The 13,164-nt window shown below is 37.6% G+C and overlaps 2 protein-coding genes across 2 annotated transcripts in view; both read left to right on the top strand.

Annotated features, from left to right (window-relative positions):
- Positions 1-7,998: 7,998 nt before the first annotated feature.
- Positions 7,999-10,720, top strand: LOC110034561 (tyrosine/DOPA decarboxylase 2-like). The gene is given in 3 exon segments (XM_020738815.1): positions 7,999-8,522; positions 8,524-8,565; positions 9,729-10,720. Coding segments are annotated over 3 exon segments (1,494 nt in total). The 5' UTR covers positions 7,999-8,028; the 3' UTR covers positions 10,687-10,720.
- A 1,025-nt stretch (positions 10,721-11,745) lies between these two features.
- The window catches only part of LOC110036582 (protein TIC 20-I, chloroplastic-like), a 51,653-nt gene continuing 50,234 nt past the window's right edge, over positions 11,746-13,164 (top strand). The window contains exons 1-3 of the mRNA XM_020741063.1: positions 11,746-12,068; positions 12,144-12,224; positions 12,259-12,381. The gene's annotated coding sequence lies outside the window, so the exon portion shown is untranslated. The remainder of the gene's footprint in view (positions 12,069-12,143; positions 12,225-12,258; positions 12,382-13,164) is intronic.

The raw sequence follows: 13,164 nt of genomic DNA, 5'->3' as shown, positions 1-13,164 counted from the left end.
AGCCTTCCAAATAGTCCATCCTAAAGGTGTAAATGAGTCGAGTCGAGCTCAAGCCACTCTTACCTTGGGCTTATGACATCTACCAATTTTTTAATTAATTGAGTTCACACTCGAACTTAAGCTCAAGTCTACAAGTTCGAGCTCGCTCACGAGCCAGCTTGTTTATTATATGTATATATATATAAACTAGTTTTATTATAGAATAATAAAAAAGAAGAATAATTAAGAGATAAATAAGAAGAAATCCACTGATATAAAATACTAAATAATATTTTTTAAAATATTTTTGATGATTTAAAGATAAGTTTTAGAATTATATAGGGATGTGAATTTAGCTCTAAGTTTAATCAATTGGAATTTTGGCTAGAATGGAGATGGGATCGAAATTAATGAACTGAGCTATGAGTCGAAGCCTTAGATCGAATCTTTTTCAAGCCTATGTCGTGCCATACATGGATCTGCTCGAACTCACTAGAGATCATCTCGTAATATTTTTTATTAATATAAAAAATATATGGAATATAATATGAAGTAAAATTGAAGATAACGTGTCACAAGCCACTTTCAAGTTGATTTCTAGCTGAAACAAATCCAAATAACTCAATTTGAGCCAGTTAATTTTGATTTCAAACCGAATCAAGCTCGATTCAATTTCTCGTTGGCTCTACTCGAAATCAAATTTAATGAGCCACAAGTCAATTTAGCTGCACCAAATCTATTCGAGTCGATCCGGCTCGGCTCCAGATCGGATTGCTAACACCCTAACAAGCTAGCTCATGAGCTAACGAATCAAGCTCATTTTAATTGCTTGGGTACTTAATGACATGATTGCCAATGTGGCTAAATTTACACACATCTTATGTATTTACATATCTAACCCCTATAGTTTGATATTTACAATTATATCAATTTTGTGACAGTATTGTGGTGATACCGGGAGTGACAAGGGGAAGCACTCTTCACACTTAAATTTTCACTAATATTTTTAATATCATATAATATAAGAAAAAAATTTGTCTCTTAAACTTAAATACGTAAAATAAAATTACATTTAAATGTAATTTAAATTTAATAATAATATTTATAATTGTTGTGGGGGCCTGTTTAGGGTAGCTGCATGTCACGGACAAATAGTACATGGGCTAGGTGTAGGGCCGAAAAGCAGTATTTAAGTCCTGGGCTGCCCACCACCCACAAGAGTTCTTTCGGGAGTTGACAAGTGGTATCAGAGCAGATTATTATCTACCAGGTGTGTGGACTCTTCATGGTTCAGTGGGACCCTCGGTGGAGCCGATCCGTTACGGGGGGATCCGTGACGAGGGCGTTACGTGATTGCGTGGAGGAGAATGTCACGGACAAATAGTCTCACATCGGCTAGGTGTAGGGCCGAAAAAACAGTATTCAAGTCCTGGGCTGCCCACCACCCACAAGAGCTCTTTTGGGAGATGGCATGCAGCTTATAAAAAACAATTTTGAATCTGCTGAATAATAATGAGATGCTCAAAAAAGGGTGATGACTATTACAAATTTTTTTCTTAAAGTTTGGTTGCAGATAGAAAGTTATCACCGCATCTTGCTAGAAGTGATAAGAAGACGGCTGCCAAAATACAGTTTACCGGGACAAAATTGCAGTGCGGTACCACACCGCCACCGCACCTCTGCACCAAACCGATCCTTAGAAGATCTTTGATCTTATGATCCCTTTTAAAAATAATAATGATGATGATATTTTTTATTTGATCTTTAAATTTTTAGTGTTTTAAATATAAATATGAAAGTATTAAGTGTTAGATTTGTAAATACATAAAGAATTGTGTGCTAGTATGTAAATGCCCGTTGTATTTATTCTTAATTTATAAATAAAGTTTGTTACTTAAAAAAGAATTATATTGAAAAGTGAAATACACCAATGGATTAGGTGTCATATAAGTAAAATTTACAGTTTAGGTGTCAGATATGTAAATACGCAGGAATTTAAGTGGTAAATATGTAAATCTCCCAATATAAAAATAGAAGAGTTGAATAAACTCACATAAATACTTATTACATCTTATCATATTCATCAAATTATGATATTGGACTCATACATATGAAATTATGGCCATGTAATTATTTCATAAAATATTAGATAAAGCTTCATAATTATCATATATAACCTTTATGAAATTGATATCTCAATCCTCTTTAAACCGACTAATTACATTTTCATCACAATACCTAATCATCTCTTGCAATATATATATATATATCAAAAAGGTTGATCTACAATCAACCCCATGGTCTGACCGAGAAGCGGACCCCCCTTCCAGAAAGCTATGCAATTCGATCCTACACAGAGATCAAACCCCCGACCCGAGAGACTTAGGGTCTGTTTGGGGCAGCTGCAGCTTATTGAATAATCTGCTGATAAACTGATTAAAAATAATCTGCTAATAAGTTAGGTGCGGTAACTATTAGAATTTTTTATTTTTTTTGAAAAAGCCAATCTGCTGTCAGAAAGCTGCTACTGCACCTAGATAGGTGCGGTGTGAAAACACTGCTTTCAGCGTTTTCAAAAAGCATAAGCTGCCAAAACGCAATTTAACCAAACAGTTCATATGCATTTTCAAAACAACATCGCACCAAATAAATTGCCCCAAACAGACCCTTACACCAAAGGCTGCAACCACACACACACATCACCTAAATTATATATATATTTTAGCCAAACTAAAGCACACACACGCCACACACACACACATCACCTAAATTTCAATTTTTACATGCATGTCATCTAACTTTGGAAAAAATGAAATGTTGATATTTTTGAATTGATATGTAAGATTTGGGGAGTATAAACATAAATAAGCAAAGTTTATTTGTTATACGCACATAAATACAATATATGTATGTGATTGCCTCAAAATAATAATACTTTTAAATTGAGAATTGATCGAAAGGATTGGTGATGTGCTAATAAGGTTGTGAAAGTTGGATCGGACATCGAATCAATGTTCAAGGTTCAACAAAAAAAACATAATAAATATTTACATTATTATAATATACATTAAAAAAAAGACCGATCGAATTCAATAATTAATATCTCAATTTAAGGCAATATTTTTGAATGTTTTAAATAAAATTATAAATAAATAATTTAAAACATTATATTTTTCTCAAATTTTAGTTTAAACATTTTATTTCTAGCCATCCAATCAAAATCAAAAAATTAAAATTGAAATATATTTAAAGTGACAGATTCTTCAGACCAGTTCGCTATTTTAAATTCCATTTTTTGCAGAAAATTTTGCGTGCGTAAGACGTACGCAACGCTACGTACGTCAGAGATGTTATTCGGAGGGTATTGGGGGTTATATCCGCGTTACCTCTTGTAAAAATCTTATAACCTACTTGTACCTTCTAGTAAGTTCTACGATAGATGGGTTACAGTAAAGTTACAGATGAGTTACAGGGGATATAACGCGGATATAATACATCAATACCCTCTGAATAACCTCCCTGACATACACAGCGTTGCGTAAGTCTTTAATACGCAAAATTTTCTCCCATTTTTTATGGGTTCAATATTATGAAAAAATGTTCATGACTTGGACCCGATAAATGACCAGTTCATAAACCGGTCATTAGTGGGTTGTTGACCGACATTTCTTCAGATGTAGGGCTGAGCTGGCACTTGTTTGGTGTAATTCTGCCACGTATTTTTCTTCAATTTAAGTTGTTTTTTTAGGGGTTGGTGAGAAAGATGACGTGGCGGCAGGGAACTTGGGCAGATATCACATTCATGAAAATTATGATGAAATTAGTTATAACAACTTTGGAAGCAAACCATCCATCGTGTATTTTGTGCTAAAATTAATTTAAATAAATTAAATATTTATTTATTAAAAAAAAACCGTGTTAAAATGATGATTAAATATTATTTATTAAATTTATAAAATGAAAGGAAAAAAATTGTTTTCCTAATTTGAAGTTTAAATTAATTCATTTAATAAGCCACTAAATTCACACATACACACATACATACATACATACATACATACATACATATACATATACCATGAGGTATACATATAGAGAGAGAAAGAGAGAGTGGTTTACCCAAAGGTTTACACCTAACTCAAATTTATTATGAAATCCCTTAATACGCGCGTAACTATGCCTTCTTCGCAAGCGCACGGGCACATGTGCGCATTTGCTCGCCCACACACACATTGTTACATCCTTTGTCCCGTTCGTAAGCCTGTAGAATGAAGGCTATTAACACCATATCAATGCTATTAATGTCATTGATTCATTTCATGTAATCACGTTAATAGTATGCATCTGTGGATCTCATTACATCCCCATACACATCATTGGACTAAATTGCTTGGGTGGAAGTACACATGCATCCGAACATGCATGCCTGCATGCTAAGGCGCATTCAACCGTATTTATTAAATAATTAAATAATTTTTTTTAGAAGTATTCATTTCACTAATTTTTAGCATCTCATACACATTTTTTGGCATCTTTAGAACTTCATTGAGCATCCTTGCTAACTCGAATCTCTTATGTATGAATCTTTGGAATATCCAAAGTTATATTTTTCAATACTTGCTTCATATTTTAGAAAGATACAAGCGACATTGTCTGAAAATATGTGGGCAATTGATATGTCATCAATAAATTCTTATCAAGCAAGAATCTAAATGCATTTTTAAGGGATCTTCAATATTCGAATTCAATATCATCTTGGTTCCAATTTTGGCAAGTCTATAGTCAGACAGTTTGGCTGTCTTAACATGATGAACACAATGATATCAAAATTGGTTCAGTCTAGGTCTAATAAAGTCCAGATTATGCTCTTGAAGCACAAATGAAGGTTGTGAATCATTAATTGACAGGTCAAATGGACTCCAAAGTTAACATATATATAGTTATAATGCGTCCAAGAGAATTCACAATGATAGAGTGTTTAATTAATGTCTTAGCGTTGCATCAGAACCAACACACATATAAAATAAATCAAAGACATAAACACCAAAAGATTATATATATATTATGTCTGGTCAGTTAAAGAGATTCATTACAAACTATTGATTATAGATACAATCTCTTATTTCTTAAGCGGAAAAAGAGTTACGCAACATCTCAAGTTACAACGTTGGTGCGTGAAAGGACTTGTAGCTCCGCGGTACGTAGCAATCGCACGGAGGAGCGATAGATGACGGTGTCGCTTCATATTGGTCTACATTTTAAAAATAGATTACCTCTCAATATTAAACTTTGCATTAATTATATAATCTTCTTTTAGCCTATCACCAGCACATCAATTCTAATAAGAAAAAAAATATATATTTGACATTCTTGTAAGAAATCTAAAGCTTTTTAAAACCTCATCCTAACAACTATTTCCATTCTAAAAGCTCACCCGCTGACATGCTCTTTAAAAATAGTGCTTTCACAGCTCATCCAAACCCTTTAAAAAATTATATATATATATATGGACCCATTCTAGACAGATGTGCAATTCGATCATATTCAGGAATCGAACCCTTGACCCGAGAGACTTACACCAAAGGCCGCGCTCAATGAGTCAGGCTAAGACACACACACACACATATTTGATGAGTATGATTTTTAAATAATTTAATTGACTATAAGCCATATAGATTTATAATCAATTAAAACTACTAATAAAAAATAGAATATAAAAATATTAAATATTATTGAAATAAATATTTTAATATAAATAATAAGAAGTAAATTTTGTCAATGTGTGATTGGGGATGTCAAACTGTTTGTTGTTCTCGAGTTGTTTGTGTTCGGCTTGCTAAGCAAACGAGGCGAGCACGAACAAATTTTTTTTTGTGCTAGATACATTCACGAGCTGAACACAAACAACAATATCTTTTAACAAGTCAAACAAGAACAGAGTCAAGGATTGCTCGAGCTCGGCTCATTTACACCCATAACTACGAATCGCATTTTTTTTTATTTCAAAAATCAAAAATATTTTTAAAAAATATAAATTGATTTTAAACAATCTTTTAGAGATTTATTTGAGATATATATAATTTCCTCCCGCTTAAAATTCATTTTACATAATAAATAAATAAAAAAAAATTAGCATATCAATGATACATAAATAAATTTAAAACAAACTGTTCTCAAAACACACAAATCAAACAGACACATAGATTATCCGGATCAGCTGCTCATCACAAGATTCTCAGGATAATCAGCTTATCAAGATAAGTTGGATAAGCTGCAACTGACCCAAACAGACCCTAAGTTTTATTTATTTATTTATTTATTTTTGTAAAAAAAAAAAAAAAAAATCCAACTTCTCAGCTGGGCCACGCAACTCTGACTTACCAACCTTTACCAACCCAACCGTACACGATCTATGGTGGTTTCCGAACATAAAAACGTGTATATTTTACATTGTGGAAACTCAACAGTAAGTTAACGATTAATTAAAAAAATAATAATTTTAAATTATAAATGCACCTAAAAATATTAAATAAAATCAATAAATTAATTATGTAATGGTTTAAACAATGTAAGAATTTACAAATTTTCCTCCTAAAACATAACAATTTCTCTTCTCTCCTTTGAAATTTTAACTTCCCATTCCAAGATCTTTTGTTTGTCACTCGGAAAAAAAAATATTAAGTTCGGAGTACGAATACATTCGCTACGAATAATTTGTAATAATATTATTGTATATGAAGTCCTAATTACTATTCTCTCCTTCATACGACTCGATAATTATATATACGTACGACCACCACGTTTTCATGTGCGTAAACCCGTCAACCATCTATTTTCATATCTACCTCGTGTTTTCTGACATAAAGTTAATAATGAGTAAAAATAAATTTTCAAGTTTGAACTTGACATCTTAGGGTTTGTTTTGGGCAGCGAAATTTTTGAAAAATAATTTGAAGTTAAAAAAGCTGTTGTGACTATTATAATTTTTTTTTCTTTTTTAAAAAAAGTCAGATAGTAGCTAAAAAACAATCAACGCACCTAGCCACGACCGGCGGGAAAACACAGAATTTAGTAGTCGTTTCTGAAAAAATTATCAAAATGCTGTTTATCTAAATAGACAAAATTACAGTGCAATGCAAAATCATATATCTCGCAATCTAATAACACACTTTATTTACAATTAATGTGTTGCAACAAAAAAAAAAAAAGTGGCTAAAAGAGCACTCCAACATAACACACTTTATTTACAATTAATCTATTGCAACAAAAAATATATATATATAATGTAGTTGAAAGAATTGATATTTGTGAAGCAAAATAAAAAACAAAACAAGCCTTTAAACATATGAATATTTTTTTTCCCTTAAAGATTGGTCAAAGACTATTAGATGAGTCTCCAGACCACTCTCATATGCAGGATCGAAGATTCACGGTCCTGCACGAGCTTTTAAACATATGAATATTTTTTTTTCCCTTAAAGATTGATCAAAGACTATTAGATGAGTTTCCAGACTACTCTCATATGCAGGATCGAAGATTCACGGTCCTGCACATATGCAGGATCGAAGATTCACGGTACTGCACATATGCAGGACCGAAGAATTTCATTCCACACATATGCAGGATCGAACCCGTGACCTCAAGTGTCTTACAAACTCTGCTAACCAAAGAGACGACACATACAATCACATATAAATCATGTCATGTATTCAAGAACTTATTACTTGTCAATATAAATCTCCCTCAACAATATTATATAACAAACCAATTGTATTAAAATAATAACTCAAACGCATAAACAAACAAAATTAATCTCATCCAACGGCAACGCATCACCACATTCAAATGAAATTTTTTCGCCTAATCATCCATCTAAACGCACCAATAAACTCCATTAGTGCGTTCCCAAACGCCCAAATTCAACACCTACCGCTTTTCCGCCCGCCCTCCCGCGTCTCACACCGCCACCTATATAATCCCCCTCCCTCTCCCCCTACCACCCTCATCCCCACCCCTCTCCTCCCTCTCATTCCCCAGCAAACCCTAACAATGGGCAGCCTCCACACCAACGACTTCCCCGCGACCGCCGATTGCCTCCAACACCCCCTCGACCCCGAAGAATTCCGCTGCAACGCCCACAAAGTCGTCGACTTTATCGCCGATTACTACACCAACTTGCCCAAATACCCCGTTCGGAGCCAGGTTGAACCCGGCTATCTCCGCAAACTCCTGCCGGAATCCGCCCCAAACCAACCCGAATCCATCGATAACATCCTAGAAGATGTGACGAGCTGTATCATTCCCGGCATAACTCACTGGATGAGTCCCAATTACTTCGCCTACTTTCCGTCCAGCGGAAGCACTGCGGCCTTCCTCGGGGAGATGCTGAGCTCCGGTTTTAATGTTGTCGGATTCAACTGGATGTCGTCGCCGGCCGCGACGGAGCTCGAGAGTGTTGTTATGGATTGGCTTGCGAAGCTGCTCTGTTTGCCGTCGGAGTTTCTCTTCTCCGGCGGCGGCGGCGGCGGGGCTCAGGGGACCACCCACGCTTGCGGCCGCAAGAGATCGCGCGCTGGCGCGAGGATGGTGAGTTCGATTATATATATATTTTTCATATTTCATTTTGATAAAAAAATGGAGTGTTTATGAAATTTAAATAATATTTATTTAAACATAAAAAAATGTAATATTTTTATTTTTGCCAAATTCATATAATATATTTGAGTAAATATTCATTTATTTGGTAATTATTTTGGGCATATTTGTAAATATAATATTTATTCCAAATGATTTATTTTTATTCCTTGGTTACATTGTATTTTAATAGACCTAAAAAATGGTAATTAATCGTCATATTTTAACGTTTGATGTACAACATATTTATTCGAACAAAAATTTTACGTGATGTAAGATGACGTGAATCACATCGTATCATATACACAACGAGAAAATATTAAGCGAGATTTAACGTATGTATGATAATGAAAGAGATGTAATAAAATACAAATGATTCCATGCATCTGCACCATCATCTATATATACATTAATAAAATGTATGCAATATTTTCTTATCATTATTTACAAACCAACCCTTTTATCATCTCATTGATCATCATGAATCTTAAAATCTAACATCTTCATTTTTTGGCATAAACATAAATATAATATTTATTCAAAATAACTTAACTTTTTATTCATTAATTACATTGCATTTTAATAGAACCAAGGAAATAACCAAATAAGTCATATTTTAATGTATAAAGTTTAACATATTTATTAGAGAAAATATTAAATATGTTATCTAAACTTAGAATCAATGGTGTGGACAACGAAAAAAAATTCATTATGGACATTCATACGGTCAATCGTCGGCAGCCACGTCGCTCGCCCATGACGTATATGGCGACGTGACCGTCTGTGATTGGTCGTCTAAACGTACCGTATCAGGACGAAATATTTTCTCATGAACCACACCACCACTTGTGCACAACAGTGGTGTAAGCACGTGCACATTGAATTTACTAAAAAAAAATATTATATCTTTCATCCGAACGTGCGCCAACATGAATCACACCACAAAGTGCGTCCACCAGCTCGGGCACATGTCCATTAACATAAGACCATTAACAGAGACCTAGTAACATATTCCATCATATGCACGTGGAACTCCATAGAACAAATATTGTACAAACTAACACGTGTTCATATCATTATTTACAAACTAACCCTTTTGCTTCTTATAAAAACAGCGACATCTCACAGCTCGTCGTGTACGCCTCCGATCAAACACACTGCGCGCTAAAGAAAGCCGCCCAAATCGCCGGCATTCCCTCCAGCAACTTCCGCACCATCAAAACCACTCTCTCCGACTCCTTCTCCCTCACCGGCGCCGCCCTCCTCCCGGCCATCCTCTCCGACATCTCCGCCGGACTCACCCCCCTCTACCTCTGCGCCACCGTCGGCACCACCTCCTCCACCGCCGTCGACCGTCTCCTTGAACTCGGCAAACTCACCTCCCAATACGGCATCTGGCTCCACATCGACGCCGCATACGCCGGCAGCGCCTGCATTTGCCCTGAATTCCGCCACTTCATCGACGGCGTGGAGCTCGCCGATTCCTTCAGCTTCAACGCGCACAAATGGTTCTTCAACAATCTCGATTGCTGCTGCCTCTGGGTCAAAACCCCGGCCGCGCTCATCAAATCGCTTTCTACGAATCCGGAGTATTTGAGGAACAGTGCAACGGATTCCAAACAGGTGGTGGATTATAAAGATTGGCAGATCGCGCTGAGCCGGCGGTTTAGGGCGCTGAAGATGTGGATGGTGTTGAGGGGGTATGGAGCGGCGAATCTGAGGGGGTTTCTGAGAGGGCATGTGAGGATCGCGAAGGTTTTTGAGGGTTTGGTGAGATTGGATCGGAGGTTCGAGGTGGTGGTGCCGAGGTATTTTTCGGTGGTTTGTTTTAGGCTTTTGTGGGGGGGAGAAAGGGAGGAGGGAAATGAGCTGAATCGGAGGGTGTTGGAGAGCGTGAATGAGGAGGGGAAGGTTTATATGACGCATGCGGTGATCGGAGGGGTTTATGTGATGAGGTTCGCCGCCGGCGGAACCTTGACGGAGGAGCGGCATGTGAGGGAGGCTTGGGTGGTGATTCGGGAGCACGCGGAGAGAGTGATGGGAAAGATGAAGGTGATGGACGGTCAGTATTGAGACGCGTGGAGATCGTATCGATCGTTGTAACAGATACTGCCGCGTGGAGATCGTATCGATCGTTGTAACAGATACTGCTATTTTTATTTTTATTTTTTTAAATTTGATGAATTGTTTTATGATGTAACGCATGTAAGTTCCAATGATATTACATCTAAATAAATTTGGCCTGAAATGGCCTTATGTTTTTTAATTTGGTATTTGACTATTTTGCTCAATGATATATTAAAACACGAACTTCTTGGCGAGCTAAATGAGACTTATTCGTGAATAGCAATTTTTTCTAAAACATGTACCTCTGTCATGTTCATAACACTTCGTTATGCCGATTCGCTAACCTCCATTGCAGTTTCGCTCGCTTCCTTCGATGGGAAGAGGCTAAGTTGGTCTCTCTATTCTAATATATAAATCTATGGCTGTAATAGAGCAGAGTCGAGTACATCATGGATTAGATTTGCCTCAGGGTATATTTGGGCCGACGGTGCGGCACCACATTTAAGTTTTATTTGTTTGGATAAATTGAGTTTTGACTGCGATTTGACTTGAAAAAAAAATTCAACAACTTCAGAGTTGCTTTTTAAGCTGTAGCTTCACATCTTTTTTTTTTAAGTTATATTCAAGCTTATTTATTAAATTTTTTTAATAAATTTGTGTCGTAATTGAATTTTAATTAAATTTAAATAATTATATGCTTGATGCTAGTTATTTAAAATTTAACCTAATATATCATAAAAAAAATTACTCGATCACCCTTCCATTCTAACATATGGTTTCATTGGATTTATAGTGAAATTGAATGTATTGATGATGGAAATACAATGACACTAAGCACTATAAAATTTTGTTTGATGCATATGTTGATTCACTTAGTGTAACACATACAGTTGAGACCATTCAACCCGTGCTGAGGGACATCCTGCCCGAATCATTCTGCTAGATTTTAGTTGTTGCTTAGGCCAAATTGGACCCACATTTTGCCTGTTGGACCGTTTCAATCGGACCAACAGATCTCATTTATCATGTGGCATGCAAAATTGGCTTAAATCAAGCAACCTGCCTGCTTACTCACTCGCGCACCTTCCTCACTCAGTGTCTCGCGTGCCCTAGCCTTCCTTTTCGCGAAACAGTCGCCTCCCCTCTTGTGCCCGAAGCTCGCCGGCCGGCGTTCGTTGCCAGCGATCGCTCAACAGCCAGCGTTGGCCTCCTTGCCGGAGCTCCTATCCGAGGGCTTTCACGCGAGCAGCTGGCCTCTCCCCCGCCTTCACCAGTTCGGCCCGGGGAACCGATTCCGAGCTTTCTTGCAGCTTCCTCGCACCGGCCACGCTTCTCCGGCGCCTCCTCCTTTTGGCCCGAGGCAGTTGGCTCGAAGGTCCTCCCCGCCTGTAAGCAACCCAAAAGCCTACTCTCTTACTGTCGTGCTATCGGCGAACCTTGCCCATCTCCTTCCCTTGTGGCAGGCAACACGGGGCGTCGGCGACCTCGCTTCCTCATTCCCTTACGGCTGACGACCTTAGCCGCCGTAGACTTTGCTGGCTTTCCTCTTCTGCGCCGCCGTAGACTTTGCTGGCTTTCGTTTCCTTTTGGCCGGAAACCTTGCTAGAACTGGCAGTCGGGGGCTGCGAGAGATTTCTCCTCTTCTGTTAGGAGAGCTTCATCTGCAACACGAGCGTGGGACATCGAGCAATCCCCCCGACGGTATAACATTCCCAACACTTGCTTTTTCTTTTTTAGCCGGTCCTAGGATTAGATTTAGGCCAGTGCGTTGTGGGTCTGGTCGCCCAGACGGGGTGAGCTAGCCGCATGCAGCCACACTCACTTGGATTGACCGTTGATTTCCTGGAGGAAGCTCTAGGTTAGGAATCACATGCGTGGCCAAATCTCTTGCAAAGAAGTTTGATTTCCTGTTAAGAACCCTACACCTAAATCATATCGGGTTGGAATCCCAATTTCCCATTGCTTTTACATTCCCCAAATTTTCTTGGAAATGTTGAGATTTTTGGATTTTGCAAAGTGAGAAAAGTTTTATATCCAGCTCTCCTTGCAAAATCATGAGTTGTGAAATGTAAAAAACTTTATAGCTAGATCATTTCACAACAACGTAGAATATATCCCTTTCGAAGACCCAGAGGTGAAAACTCCCCACACACCTCACCAAAGTAGGAGACGACTATGCCGCACTTTCAAGTGTTAATCGTTAGCATGAGTATTACTCACTATAGTTTGTGATCACTTGCACCATGTCACACTTTCTGCGTCGACCTGCCGCCCCGAACCAATCAACATTACTTTTGCCTCAAATGGCTGCCTCAGCCCGGTCGACATCACTTTGCCTCAACCGGCTGCTCCGATCTAGTAGACATAGCTTTTTGCCTCGACCAGCCCCCCCTGGCGACCTGATCAGCTTAGGACATTGCCTTGGTCGGCAATTTCAACCTAGGCCACCAATCACTTGGGTCCGACCGGCTGCCCCGGCCTGGT

The sequence above is a fragment of the Phalaenopsis equestris genome, unplaced genomic scaffold (genome assembly GCF_001263595.1).
Source record: "Phalaenopsis equestris unplaced genomic scaffold, ASM126359v1 Scaffold000002, whole genome shotgun sequence".
NCBI classification, from domain to species: Eukaryota; Viridiplantae; Streptophyta; class Magnoliopsida; order Asparagales; family Orchidaceae; genus Phalaenopsis; species Phalaenopsis equestris.
This window is presented reverse-complemented; position numbering and strand designations above follow the sequence as displayed.